Here is a 14,385-nt window from a genome sequence, read left to right as displayed (position 1 = left end):
CTGTGCTGGAACCCTGGAGCCAAACGGGGGTGCGGGGGGGCAGACGTCGACGATAGGCGACTTAGACCCCTCATCTCAACAAAGGAGCTTTCAGCAGCTTCCACCATGTACACACAAGTGTCCTTTCGGAGTGTTTAGCGGGGGTTTGATTCCCCAATGGGTGTATGCGAGTCTTCGATAACCATTCGGCGTAGTGATGTATGGAAACGTCCGTGCGTGGGCGCCGTCTCCGGCCGTGAGAAACTGGCGGTTATGTTTTCGCCGGGGTCACACTGTGACGACTTCCTCCTTCGAGGAAGGCAGCGAACGGTTTTCTGTTCAACGAAATACTCGCGTGCAGATTCGCTTTCAACAAGTATCGCGTTTTTAGGCCGGAGAAGATTACATGTGGAACAGCCCCTTTGTTAGTTGCGGTGTACGAACCTCATGTAACGGTGTGTCTATATTCAAGATCCTCCCGCCGCTCAGCAATTCAGTGCACAGATCTCCGCGGCCAGCAGTGTATCGCCTCTATCTTTTCATTCTCTCTGTTAGCGAAAACGAGAGTTTAACCCTTTTCTTGAGACGGAGAGTCAGAGACACGTCGACACACACACAGCGACACCCAGTTAACAGAGTGTGGGCAACAGAGAGGGCAGATGCTCAGTGTGAGAATCCAGCCTCAGTTATCTTCCGCAACGGCGCTCAACTGAAATTCGCAGTGTACTCCGCAGTCCTTGCAGGACGCGGGGGACGAATTCAAACGACAGCACTTCTTGTGACAGTTATCGCCCGATGGGGCCACGACGTTCCAGACTAGCAACACAGACTCTCTGGATTCCGACGCTAAACCGCGGCAGAGGCCGACATCTATGGTTCCGTTCAGCCTCTCTCTGTCTCCGAAACCAATTCGTTCGGCTTTCTACCAACCAGGCTCTCTCCTGTCTCTCTGATCATACTAGAACCTGATTAGTAGTTTTCTCTCGCTGTTAATACAAGTGATAACAGTAACCCATATATTACGCCTAGAACATAACCGATGTGGAGTAACCTTAATGTAGTACGATATTGAAATCCAACACATTTAGCTGTCTTAAGCAGTCCAGTGGGGTGGTGGTGTACAGCAATCATAAAGAACTTGGTGTGTTCTCTGGTTCGTGGTGGGACTCAAATTCCTCTTTTGTCTGTTTTCTTCGCCACCATCTTTCTTCGACATCTTGCTCTCTCTACCTTTTATCTCTTCTTTCGCTTCTCCTCTTCCGTCTTTATGCTTCAACACCTCTCTCCATTCTCTCCGTCCTCACTATTTTCTGCGGAGCACTCGCGTTCACCACACGCTCGTTCGACCGCTTCCTGTCCCTTCTTGCTCCTGTCGCCTCTGCGAGAATCTCCCCCTGTATCCCTGGTTCTCCTCGCTCCTCCGGTGTCTAAGCGCCCTAATCTTGCTGCTCGTGTCCTGCTGCCTTCTCGCCTGCGCTGAGCCACGTTCCTCGTGTCTTGCCTCTCCCACTGTGTCATCCTTTGCTCTTTCACTTCGTTTTCTCGCCCTCGCACGCCTTGCCTCTCCCGCTGTGTCATCCTTTGCTCTTTCACTTCGTTTTCTCGCCCTCGCACGCCTTGTCTTTCGTTGACTGCCTGGAAGGCGGCCGGGACCCAGACCCGCCGCGTGCAGGCTCGACTGTCTGAACGACCTGGACGACGTGGCACGGGCGCTGTCTCTCGTCCCCGCTCGCCCCGGCCTGGCCTGTCCCTGACCGCTCCGGGAGCTCCAGGGTTTGAGGGACAGCCTGAGGGGACCCCACAGGCCGGCAACACGCGGTGACAGGCGCGATGGGCACTTCCCCCGGGGGCCCGAAGAGCGCAACCAGATCGGGACGCCCGCCGGGGCCCTGGTTTGCGTCCGGCAGAAAGTGGCGTCGAGGAGGCGTGGACGAGGATGTGCCTTGGGAATTCGATCTGCAAGCGAAGAACGCACAGCTCCACCATCGTGCAGTGGGTCCGCGAGCGCACTGAGCTTGCCAGTCTTCGTGACTATCCAACCCGAGAAAAAACGGTCTCCACGGAAAAAAACGGTGTGACATGCTTTCCTCTTACAAGTCTCCGGCAAAAAAGCAGTACACTCCGAGCTCCGTCTCGATTCTCTTGTTCAAAAGCCATACAGGACCTATCCGCTGCGTCGAGAAGCATACATATGCATATAGGTGGACGTGAAAGCTCAAAAGAAAATTTAGACGAGAGACAGGTGCGGCGTGGAGCCGGGAAGAGGAGAGAAGGGAAACGACGGATGCCATGGGCACGGGAGATCTCTCGACGCAGCACAGAGAACGCAGAGACACCCGTCGCTGGTCCCGTCGAGACTGTCCACCTGGTTGGTGAAGACGGTTCGAAAATCCACTCTTTTTGCTTGAGACAGAAACACAAACTTCCCTGGATGTGGAGGGAGTCAAAGACACAAGCTAGCAACACAAAGTCGCGAACGGTGGAACGCGGCCGCTCATCCCTCTTGTACCGCTGGAGCACGTAAGGGTTACAGCCTATGGAAAAGCGTTCACAAATCCGGGTGCATCATTTCTCGTTCCCCTCTCTGCCAGTGAAGGCCTTCCCTCGGATGTGAAAAAAGGCTGTAACTCTATCGCCCAAGCGCGAAATGCATCATGGGGCGCGAATGCATGCCGGCCTCCTCTCCCAGATCCCCCCCTCTGTCCCCCCGAATTCACATGCGTTTGCAAAACACAAACGTGTGTTCCCACATACACATGTAACACCATGTACACGTGTGCATGCATAAAGTGACTATGCATGTATTCAATTTCTTCCTCTTTCTGGCTCCGGTGGTGTGGCCCTCCTCTAGGCAGCTCCGAACATGAAGCGCTTCCTTCTGTTTCCCTCTACCCCGTTCTTCACCTGTCTTTGGTCAGTTCTTTTCCACGTCTCCCGTCGCCTCACACTTCGCATTTGCATTCATGTTGTCCACATGCAAAGACACGGCGCACTGCATTCAGGTGCACACACCAGCGTGCTCATCGACATAGATTTACGCACATTTCCTTTCTCGCCTCTGATTCAAAGAGTCGAACGCAAATCCCTTCCCATGCTTCTCCCCCCCCCCCCCCCCCCGACGGCCAGCCGCCAAAATACAAGGACGCATATATACATGAATAATGCCATATATCTAGATACAGATTGAGTTGTGTAGACTTGCTATCTGCAGACTGCGGGCGAGAGTGTGCGTTTTCTTAAACTCACCTGTCTTTTTTCCCGAAAATCCGAGCGAAGAAGCCCCTTCGCTTCCCCTTCGCCTCGTCTCCGGCCTGAGGGCGCGATGCAGAAGACCCAGACATCCCCACGGGGTTGACGGTTTGGATCCTCTGCACTCCTGCGCTTTGACTGATCTGGCCGACGCCGGCTGTGTGGTAGGCAGGGACTGCATGCGGCGAACCCCCGTGGCAGGGCAACGCTCCTCTCGAAGACGCCGCTGCTGCTTCTTCTTGTTGCAACAAGGCGGCCAAGATCGAATCTGACTGCAAACCCACACGCGCGCATGCAGGTCCGGGCATGCACATACGGCTGCATGTCAACATGTGGGCGTTTCTCCTGTGCCTCTCTTTCTTCTCCACACAAACTCTCACCAACCGTCAGAGAGCATCCGAACGCGAAATCGATTCACACAAACAGGAAAGAGAAGCGGACGTCCCCCTACCTACATACACGAAACATAGATAGGCTTGGGTATCTGGACATACGCATGCAGGCACGGTGAAAAGTCGGCGCATGCGGGTGTGCCTTCCTGGGCAGATCTCAGAGACACGAAAACGGGCGAGAGCTATACAGCGTTCGCCGTTTGGTTGGCCAGGAACAAGTTTGGAGGGCGAGGACGAACAGGAAGACGATTCAGGAGACGGATTCGCACGCAACGCAGTGGTGTGGTTGCATCGCACCTCTTGCTGTGCTTCTCTCTGTGACTGTTCCTGTAGCTCCATGGCAAGGAGGAAGTCTCTGTCAACCTCTTCAGAGGCTGCAGCCCCTTCGCCATTCATCGCTCCCAGTGCTGCTGTCTCTGAAGCTGCCCCGACGTCTTCGCCGAACAGAGCGGCTTCCGCGGCAGACGCTGCCAGAGCTTCTTCTTCTTGAAGGCGCTGCGCGACGAGGAGATCATCTGAAGGAGAAACGAAACGGAGCGAGGACCTGACAACTCTCTTCCTTCGGCTCGTCCTTTTCTGGTCTTCCTCATCATCTCTTTTCTGTCTTCCCTGGTTTACCCGCGCTCCTTCGTTCCCTCAGCTCTCTGTACTCTCCTTGAAATCTCTCTTCGGTGCTTCGCTGCGACAAAGATCCGCCCCATCTCTCAGACTTCCCCTCGCCTTCTTGACCTTGTACCTTTTCGCTGCGGCGCCTTTCTCACCTTCTTCTTGTTTCCTCAACATCTCTTCTTCTGTCAGTGCTGGTCTCTCAGGTACACCCGGGTTCCGGTCGCCGCTGACAGGCGACACAGGGGCCGCTTCCGGCCCGGGCTGTCTCCCCGAGGTACTCTCTGCTGCCGCGACATTCCCCACCGGGCTGTCTCCTTCCCCCGTCCGCGATTCGCGGCGAAGAAACTTGTGTGTCTCCCGCTGGCTCAGAACGTCTCGCCTACGCGCCTCCAGAGCCTCCTCCTGTCGACATGCACGAGTCACCCACCGACACACAAACGCGTCGACAATGACACCCCAGAGAATGCACGCGCTTGCGGGTCTAAGTCTAGGGCATGGAGCAGATCTCGTTCGATGCGAATGCATATGTGCCTATAGATATACACACGTAACTGCGTCTACTGGATGGGTCTGAGTGACTAGCAGCGCAACACGCCGGATGGGAAAACGGTTTCGATGTATCGCTGATCTTGACACTCTATGGAGAGACTTCCTTCTTTCTTCTTTCCTGGCGGCAACCCATCAGTCTGTTGCAGCCTCCAGTTTCCTCTGCACTCTCAGGTCCCGTCCCGAGAGTGCAGATATCCAGGCGCAGCAGGCCCCCTCGCATCTCTCTGTCAGAGAACCCGAGTTTCTCTGTGTCGCTCTCCAACTCCATGTTTCTAGCTCCTTACATCATATTCGCGTTGTTCTTGCTTTGCGATGTTTTCATCGAGACGCGCTTGCCACATGGCGCGGGTGGCGTGGATTTTCGCGACAACCTCTGCTTGCTCCGACACTTTTCTTTCCGGGGCCCGAACGGGCTGCCTACTGCCTCCCGTTCCTTCGCGCTGTGGAGAGGGCCCAGGCGGCGAAGTCGCTTGCGCGGGACTGTCAGGAGCAGAGTGGGGAAAAGGCGGCTTTTCTGTTGCTTCTGAAGAATCGGGGAACGCCGGTGGCCGCGACGCCCCCCCTGACGGGTCTCCTGACGCAGGCATCCCGGACGAAGCAAGAGACGCAACACGCCAAGAGAAGAAAGAAGTCGGGACCGAGAAACCTCCTGGACGGAAAGAGGAGGCTGGAGACAGAAAAAGAGGGAAACCAGACGGGTGGAGGGAAAAAGAGAAAGCCGAAGGAATGCAAAGTCAGGCGGATGACGGAAAGGACGAGGAACGGCGCGAAGTGTAGGGGGATTCGCGGAAGCAGGTAACCGTACGGTTTGCGCGCGGCGGACCTCTGAACGAAGGTGGAAAAGGCGGAAGGCAATGGAAGGACGAAACAAAGATGCAGCGACGAATTGACACAAAACGTGTTGCCAAACAGCGTCGCGGCCCCGGGTCGCGTTGGCGATTACACCCCCCCGAAAAAACGGGCTCTGACGCTTCTGTTAATGAATCTGTGACGGAGCGGGCACAGACAGTCTGAAGGAGGGGAAAGGGCTGCGTGAGAGTGCAACAGAATACACGAAGGAGAGGTAGAGAACAACGGCAGAGAGGAAACAAGCGCCGGGGGCCACGCATGCAAGAGTTTCGGACGCAGTTGCTCAACGGGGGGGATCTTCCCCTGGAAACTACAGGAATGCCAAAACAACCGACAGCGCCGACCGGATTTTGACCAGCGGCCTGCAAAACGATGTGAAGAGCAACACAAATGGAAACAAAAAACGCAGCAAAGGAATGGGAAATGAACTCAAAAAAAGGGAGACGACCTTCCAGTAGGATCTGGAGTTGAGAGACGCAGTTCAGCGGTTGTGGACGGGAGGAAAGAAAGCAGTCAGGCGGCGAGCCGAGAGAAATCAGACGGCCGGGGAAAAGCACCAGTGACAGATTTCATATGAATACGGCACGAGCCGAGGGAAACGTCAGGCAGTCCAAGCGCAGCAAAGATACGCAACGCGGTGTCAATGCCGTACGCGCTTCAACTGCCAGCGCCCGTCGCGCTTCTCACGCGTTTATCGATGGTGCGGCGAGATAAATGAGAAGAAATGAGAACCTGGTGCGTTTCAGTGATGCCATGCCTCAGTCCTGTCTGCATGTGCTTGTCCTTTCCAGGCGCATTTCGTGGCCACGGGTCGCACACCCTCCCGTCCCCTGGCGACAGCGACGGCTATGCAGTCGCATACATGCAGCAACGCAGTCCCGCCGAGTCCCTGGTTGTGTGCTTCGCGCGAGATGGTAAACGGAGGCAGCAACGCGAACCCTTAGATCGTGTTGTCCTTCTCCTTTAGGGAAAGATACAGGATGTAGCATCGGGATTCTCCGCAACATTTCTTTCAAGCTTCTCGCCCGGTGTCGATGTATCGTTTCCTGGCGGCACGGGGGGGGGGTCGGCGGACGACAGTGAAAGGAAGGCGGCGAAACTGCCGGATGCCGCTATAGTGGTTGGTCAGCGAAGTGCTCTCGTGACTCTAACGAGAAGTCTCTGCGGCAAAAATCCGAAAGAACCTGTGGAACAAGGGTGCTTCTACTCGTTGTGCGGTACGCGGGTGAGGGAGAAACACGAAATTGGCGAAGTGCCGGTGTCTGTCAGTAGCACAGGAAGCCCACAAGGTTTTTTTTAGTCCGCGTACCGGAAAATGTGTCAGAGCGTAGATTCACGCTTTCTAGCTCTCTTTTGTCCCTCTTCTCGGCCATACCCGTCACTCCCCGGCCCCTGAAGTCGGGTGTCCATGACGTGCAGAGCGTTGAGGGTCAAGTCGCGCTCACTGTCGCCACGATTTTGCCTTGCCTTCACCGCTAGAAGCAGTGCCACGTGTGGACGCGGTAGATTCGGTTTCCGTTCGCTAGAGCGGCACAGTTCTTTCTCGCCTCGTCTTTTCGTTCAAGCGGAACCCCGATTCTTGAGAAATAGGCGAAGTAACACGAAGCACCACGGTTCGAGTTCATATTGAGAGAAGACTCGAAACCAATCGGCGGTGGTCCGTGCACACGTTGGCAGGGTAGTTGCCTCAGCGAGCGGCACAAGGTAGACCTAACCTGGAGCCCAGGGTAGCTTAGCCTGCTCAGAGGGTTTGTTCATCACATACCTTTCACGTGACGGTAAAGTAGAAGGTCTGTGTGTGCAGTTAGATACCAAGGTAGCTTGGCCTGCTCAGAGGGTTTGTTCATCACATACCTTTCACGTGACGGTAAAGTAGAAGGTCTGTGTATGCAGTTAGATACTAAGTCGACTGTGTCCTAGGCAAGGGTTTGTTCAGAAAGGTTGAGGACCGAGAACGAGGGGCGGGGGAGCGATTCGGCGGCATTGTCTTTCCAAGACAGATCACCGCGCCCCTCCTTCCTATTTCCGGGGCATTTGAAAAGGCATAGGCAACTATGAGACTTGAAATAAGTCTTGCGGCCAGCTGCAACACGCATTTTCCCGAGGCTGCTCTTCTTTGCTGAAAGGGGCTCCTGGGCGAAAAACGAAGCGGGAAGCCGCCCGCCGCGCGGGTTTCAGAACACGGGATGGAAGACGTGGCGCAGGAGACACCCGGCCAGGATCCAGCAGAACAGAGGATTCCAGAAAAAGGTGAAAGGTGAAGATAAAGAAACATAGCTATGAGGGCAGCAACCAAAACAAATACTAGGAGCGAGCAGAGGTATACAGTCAGTGTCTTTCAATGTGGAGCAGCGCGAGCGGCACGCGGGGGGCGGCAGGCGCAGGCGGGATTTTTTTTCTGGATTTTTTCCCGTCCTGTTTTTCGTTGGATGTCCCGGCTTCTCACAACCAAAAGGGAGCGGGCGAGACTGTTGAAACCCTGTCTTTTCGGTTGTCTGTGTTGGAACACGTTCTTGCTCATATGGTCTGTAGTGTCTTCCCTGCTCCTGCTCGCTGAAAAGCCTGACACGGCAACGGTGCTCTCGATTGCACTTCTTCCGTCACCCGCCGCGGCGCGAGGCCACAGCGCGCTCGAATTCCACCGGCAAGAAGGCAGCGACAGTGCCGACGGGATTGGCCCTTGTCTGCTGCGTCGCGTTTGAAGGTTTCCAGACCTCCTCAAGTTTCCCTTTCATCTGGCAGTACCGTCCGAATGCGGGCATGGCCACAGCTCCCTTCCCTAAACAAAAAGCGGTCGGCTCTCGTGAACGGGCTGTTACGGACCCGAAGAGAAGCAGCACGGGACCTTGGTAAGTTGATCGAGAGTGGCACTCTGTAAACAGAGTGCTTCTCTCTCACACCACGGTGGCCCTCCGTCTATCACAAAGAGAAAAATCAGGTGTCTGTACACCGCTATAGGTGTCTGTTTTTGTGAATAGCTCGTGGTTGCCTTCGGCTTGATCCAGTATTCTGCGACTTTTTTCCTGTCTTCCGGCCCCAGTCGCGGGAGTTTCAGCCGTCGTCCGCCGCTCGCGAGTTCATCCACGCGAGTGTGGCACTCGAGGCGCCGTTCGGGCCCTTTTCTTGGCATCTTTTGCTTTTCTGCCGTGGCTGCACACATTCTCTTGGGCATCTCTCGGGTTGCGTATACAGTTTGTGTCAACATCGGGCCGCATGCCTAGCCACCTTCTGTTGCGGGCCCCTCCCTTCCGCGGGGCCATGGGCTAAAAATATTCTCTTCGCGCGAACGGCGTTTCAGCTCGCTCTTACTGTCCACGCCTCTCGTTTCCTGGCGTAAGAGCAAAAAAGCGCCAGTTTTTTTTTACGGACGAAACCAGGAACTAGATTGCTTCCTACATTTTCCTCAACGCGGAACCCAGACATCATCAGGCCCTTGCTCTCGCCTGGAGCTCGGCAATTTACCACTGTTTCGCGTTCTCCTGCGCCTCTTTTGCTCACTTTGCGTCTCCGACTGTATTTTCGACTTTCTCTTCCTTGCCGAATCCCGTTGCGTATTATTTCTCCGGTAATTTTCCCTTTCTCAGCTTTGCGTTATAGTCGATTTTGTCCGTCTCCGCCGTCTCTGTGGTCCACGGTGCCAGCATTTGTGCGTCAGAGCGAGCTGCTCATGTTTTTTTCTTTCCGCACAAAGCCCTTTTCTGGCGGTTTTTGTCTTTCCTCTAGGTCTGTCTATGCCTAGGCAGGTCTCTTACTACATTGTGTCTGTTCTCTCTCGTCGGTTTTCCCCTTTTCCTGTGGGTGGGCCCCGCCGGTTAACATCGCCTCGTCCGTGCCTTGCCGTGTCTTTCAAGAGATTCTGGAATTTCGTGTGTCACTATCTTACCGGGAGAAAGAAAACGAGGGAGGGGAAACGCTGGAGAAAAAAAGCTTCTGGCGATTTGTTGGGTTTAGTTTAGCGCCTTCCGCAGTTCCCTCTTCCGTGTCGTCTCTTCTTCTGTTGCCTTTCTGCTGCGTTCAACCGGAGCGTGCTTTCGCCCTTTCTTTCGCCAGGATCGCTCGCTGAAATCAGTGAACAAAGCAAGACACTATGGGCGCAAGCTGCTGTAAGAACGCACTTCATCAAACGAAGCCGCCAGTGCCTCCTCCCGACCTCCCCCCGCCCGACCCAGGCGCACCGTGGCCCGGTGATACGTTGTAAGTCTCCTGTTCCGTTTTTCTAACACCACGCGAACCTCGCTCTCCTGCTTCCCGTTAGACCTTACGTGTAACCTGTTCCGGCAAGTGCACTTCCCCCTCTGTGTCGGTATCTAATTGCTTGTGGCGTCTCTCCCACGATTCCGTCTCTCCTCCATCCCGTTTTCGTGCGCTCTGTGTTAGACCATTGGTCTCGTTGTTACCTGTGTTGTATCGCCTCTCTCTTCCCTCCATATGTCCATGTTCTCGCCCTGAAGGGGTTCTGATGGGCTGCTCGTCACGCGGCGCTACAGGTTCGCCGTTCCCCTTGTCTTGCGTCTCGATATTTATCTTTGGCGTGTGCTCTCCGCGAGCTCCGTCGACCTATGCATCTGCCGCCTTTCATGAGTTGTCCGCCGACGTTGGCGTCAAGAGCAGTGGGGCGTTGTTCTGCCCTCGGCCTCGTCCTCCTTTCGATTCTTGGCGGTCCCTCGCGGTATTCATTCCTTCGTTTCACATTGCTGTCCCTCCCTCTGTCTTGTTCTCCTCTCTCTTGTGCTGGCTTCTATTTTTTTTTCTTGGTGTGCTGCTGTAACGCGTGGCTGTGGTGTTTCTTTTGGTGTCTGCTTTTCGTCGTGCTCTTGCTCCGTCCTCTCCAGTTCTCAAGATTGCATGATCTCAGCTCCGCTTTGTCTCTTTCGTCTCGTGTTCATCCCCCGAACTGTTTTTTCTCATCACTTCTGAGATTTGCATTCCCGCCTTTCCTCCTTAGGCAGCTCTTGCTCTGCCAGTGTTTCTTCCCTCCCTTCCAGTATGTTTCGTGTCCTTGTCGCTCGTCTTTTCATCTCTTTCCCTCGCTCCCTTAGGTGCCGCATCTCCTGGAACTGCATCTGTCTCGTGCGTTGTCCGTACCCGTTTGCGGGATCAGGTGTACTTGCTCTCAGGTGACCATGCCAGTGTGTCTCCTTCCCCCTCAGTTCGTGTCCCATTTCCTGCCGGTCTCTCCACTGTTCTCTCCTGTGCAGTCGTCGCGCGCCGGCAGAAACTGCGCCAGTGGAGCCTGACGCAGCGTTACCGAGCACAGATTTCCCCTCGGCGGTTCCCTGGTGTTCGTCCAGCGTCTCGGGCGCGAAGAGGCCTTCTTCGCCTCTGACGACCTACGAGTCTTGCCTCGGCGAGGAGGAGCTGAGTGTCGTGTCGCCTGCGACGCGTGTCGCTGCCCCGAACGCCGAGGGGGTTAGAGCCGACGCAGGTGGAACCGATTCGAACGCGTCAGCTTTCACGGACTCGGGCACCTCGAAGAGCTGCAAGTCTCTCTCGCGAGACCGCCGCGTAGGGCCTTTTTCAGGGGGGGAAAGGCGAGCTTTTCCGTCCTCGTTTGGTCGAGGCCGGGGCAGCGACGCCACGCACATGAGACGCGAGAGCAGCGACAAAGAGACAGAGCCTGTGGAACCTACGACTTCTGCGGCGGCACTGAATTTCGAGGACCACCATCTGGTGTCGTACCCGCCGCCGGGGTTCCCCTCGACCGCGAGGCAGACTGTGCGGAAGCCTGAGAGCCAACCACGCGAGGCAGGCGAGGCGGAGGGGAGTCGGGCCCTGCCGCGAAGCGGAAGCATCTTCACGCGTTTCCGACAGTCCCTGAACCGACGAAGAGACGCGGGCCTCGGGAGCGCCTCGCCACCCAGCGGCGACCGTCGGAGAGGCCTTGGAGACGCGGTGAAGAAGTTCAAGCAGAAGGGAGGCAAGAAGAGTGCACTGCTGAAGAAAACGAGCAGCTCGGGAAGCACAGAGATCGGAGGAGAGGGAATCCGACGCCGGTCGACACGCGCGACGGGAGGAGACGCAGGACCGGGAAACCGCAGCCACCAGCGGCATCCGGCGGGCTTTGTGTCTCCAGACAGCGAAATGACGACAACTGCCGGTTCACCGGTCTCCAACCGGGGAGATGACGAGAAGCGGTGAAGGTTTTCCGAAGCGGAGGACTGGGGGGAAAAAGGAAAGAGGAGAGACGCGAGGCGGAGACTGCGGGACAGGCGACTGGGACCAGAACGGAGAGGAAGCGCTATCGCGGGTCTCCGTTGGAAGCGCGCCGAATGAGAAAGGCAGGGAGTGGAACGAGACAGGGGAGAGAAGTACGGAAACGGGACAGGGTCACTTGAAACCGCGGCGCCCGAAGAGAACATCGAGAGAGGGACAGAGAAGTGGAGAGCGCAGAAGAAGCAAGCATACATACTATTTTTATGTACGCTCTTGCAGATGTGAAAGAAAGGCGCGTTGAAGGAAAGAGAAATATCGAACGGAAATGAAGCGAGAAGCACCTGGCTACGGTGCATACAATGCCTGCTTTAGAAACACAGGAGAGAGAGAAGACGAATTTCCATTTCGCCGCAGCATCTGTGGCGAGTCGTCCACACTAAAGATGGAGGCGGCCACGCTGCGGTCTGGATTCGGGTGTCGTTTTTCTGGGGTCTCTCGTCGTTGTTCTTCCTTTCGCTGTCTCCCCTCGCTTCCGGACGGTACTTCTTCAGGGAGTGTTTCTCCGCGTCATTGAGCTCGTGAGTTTGGATTCGTCGCTGGCTCTTGTATGCGCCTCTTCTTCTTTCTCTTCTTCCGCGCAAGGCGAGGGCCCGGGAGAGATTTAATATTTCGTTCAACGATAGGTGTCTCCTCGGGTCTTCTACGGGTCCAATCTGCTGCGTTTTCCCCACGTTTTTTCTTATAGAGAGAAACCTTTTCATTTGCCGTTTGTGTTTTCTATCCTCTCCTCTCGTCTGTCTCCCGTTTTCGCTCATGTCGTTCTTCTTCCTGGTACCCAAGAATGGCCGTTAGGAACATCACATTTTCAGGGGTGCCTGACTGCCTGTGGTAAGAGCTCTGAGAGCATCCCATTCAAAGTCTCTCGCCGGGTCAAGTGTGGCCGCAAGGTCTGCACTTAAATTCGTACGTTTTTATGTGGAACAGGTGATCAGCGATCGCGGTCAGATAGGGTTCTATTCGCGGGTTAGTTGACCGCATCCCGCGGCCGTAGCCGTGGCGGAACACCTAATTTTTTTTTCTTTTTCTTCCTCGCCGGGAGAGGGGAAAAGACGAACTTCGAAGCTTTTGCGTGACAGTGTGTGGGCAGGGCGTCGCTTTGCCTGCTCCGCGTGCCTGGAGGAACAGCTATCAAGAGTGATTTGTGTCAGCACTTTGGAATCAATCGTGTCTCGTTTCGAGACCCGGTGTGGCCGGTCACGCTGCTGAACTCTATGTGCATGTATTGGGAAATACTTAGAGTGGAACACCTACAGCAGCCCGTTCAAATCGACGCGTGTTTCGCGGTCATACGTATATGCATGTGTGCATCCTTGAGTGTACGGCTGTATACGCTCGTCTCCTGTGTATTGAAACTGAAGCGTCGCGCGTAAGCGCGTAGTTCGTCGTGTCTTCACGAAGGGCGTTATATGTCTGGAGAAAGGGAAAGAGGGTGACGCTTTCGAGTTTTCACTTTTTGTCCGGTGGCGATGGGTGGGCACTAACAGTGTTTCGTTTCCCGTGATTTTTGTAGGGAAGAGAGAAACGTAACAGTTTGTTCGTTGTCTTTCATTTCTGGACGTTTTTTACCCGGGAGAACTCTTTTGTCTCTCCGTGCTTCCCACGAAGAAAAACAATCCTTACATATCACGTCTTTTCTCTCAGTACCAACTGCTGGTCGGCATATACCTGTACACGCATTATTTTACGCACTTACTTATGGAATTCTGAAGCGTAAACAGCAGGATAACTGTATGGATTTTGAGTGAACGTCTCTGAATAGGCACGTACCCTTTCTTTTTGTATGTTTCGCCACGCAAAACGTGACCACGAAGCGCGGAGCGGACGGGGAGATTGCGTCGATTTGCCGTGCATCGCAGGCTATCACTCTCACATTGTCGAGTGTTTCCTCCCACATACAAGTGATGCTTCCTTCTACACATCAAAGGTGTTTCTTTACGAAAATACAAAAAGGTAAAATCTTTAACGGGTTAGGTACGTGTAGGGCCAGTCAAACAACTACACGCTTCTCAATCCTCCGTTGGTGTGCTACCTATTGCTGCCCCGGGCTGTCGCGTGATACTCCCTGGAGAAACAAAGCTGGCCGGCACACACGGTTCCCTTGGGTGAACGTGTTAGTGTGGAAACGCGAAACGCTAGGCAAGCTATCACAATAACGCGAGAATAGAAAGGCGCTTCTTTCTCGTTTTTGTCTTCCGGTTCCGTACTTTGTGACTGAGCTAGAGTGCGGAACGGAAAGAAAGGCAACCCGTGAACCCCCGCCTCTCTTCAAGAGCCTGAATCAATGCAGGGAAGGGAAAACAGGTCCCAAGTGCATCTGCGTTCCTTTGTAAAATCGAATTTCCATTCCTGTATCTCCCTCAAAGTTGAAAAGCGTACATTCCCCGGTCACCACAGAATGGGCAAAAGACCGAATTTTTCCTGTTAAACCAGCAGAGACAAGAGGGTTTTCAACACGTGTTGTTTCTCGTCTTCTCACACAACACAAAATTCGGCAGGCAGATGTGTGAACGATCTCACTTTTTCTTGGGGGGGGGGGAATTCCTCG

At 54.8% G+C, this 14,385-nt stretch overlaps 2 protein-coding genes across 2 annotated transcripts; one reads left to right on the top strand and one right to left on the bottom strand.

Moving 5' to 3' along the window:
• Positions 1-1,568: 1,568 nt before the first annotated feature.
• NCLIV_040000 (conserved hypothetical protein) lies at positions 1,569-5,365 on the bottom strand (the record flags this gene model as incomplete). Its single annotated transcript, XM_003880909.1, has 5 exons — positions 1,569-1,935; positions 3,226-3,500; positions 3,918-4,135; positions 4,382-4,631; positions 5,063-5,365. The coding sequence occupies 5 exons, from the start codon at positions 5,363-5,365 to the stop codon at positions 1,569-1,571; spliced, it is 1,413 nt and encodes a 470-aa protein (XP_003880958.1).
• Positions 5,366-9,714: 4,349 nt separating this feature from the next.
• NCLIV_039990 (conserved hypothetical protein) lies at positions 9,715-11,765 on the top strand (the record flags this gene model as incomplete). The annotated part of the gene is made up of 2 exons (XM_003880908.1): positions 9,715-9,821; positions 10,826-11,765. The coding sequence occupies 2 exons, from the start codon at positions 9,715-9,717 to the stop codon at positions 11,763-11,765; spliced, it is 1,047 nt and encodes a 348-aa protein (XP_003880957.1).
• Positions 11,766-14,385: the final 2,620 nt, after the last annotated feature.

The sequence above is a fragment of the Neospora caninum genome, chromosome IX (genome assembly GCF_000208865.1).
Source record: "Neospora caninum Liverpool complete genome, chromosome IX".
In the NCBI taxonomy this organism is placed as follows: Eukaryota; Apicomplexa; class Conoidasida; order Eucoccidiorida; family Sarcocystidae; genus Neospora; species Neospora caninum.
Note: the sequence above shows the minus strand (reverse complement) of the source record. Positions and strands in the feature narration are given on the sequence as shown.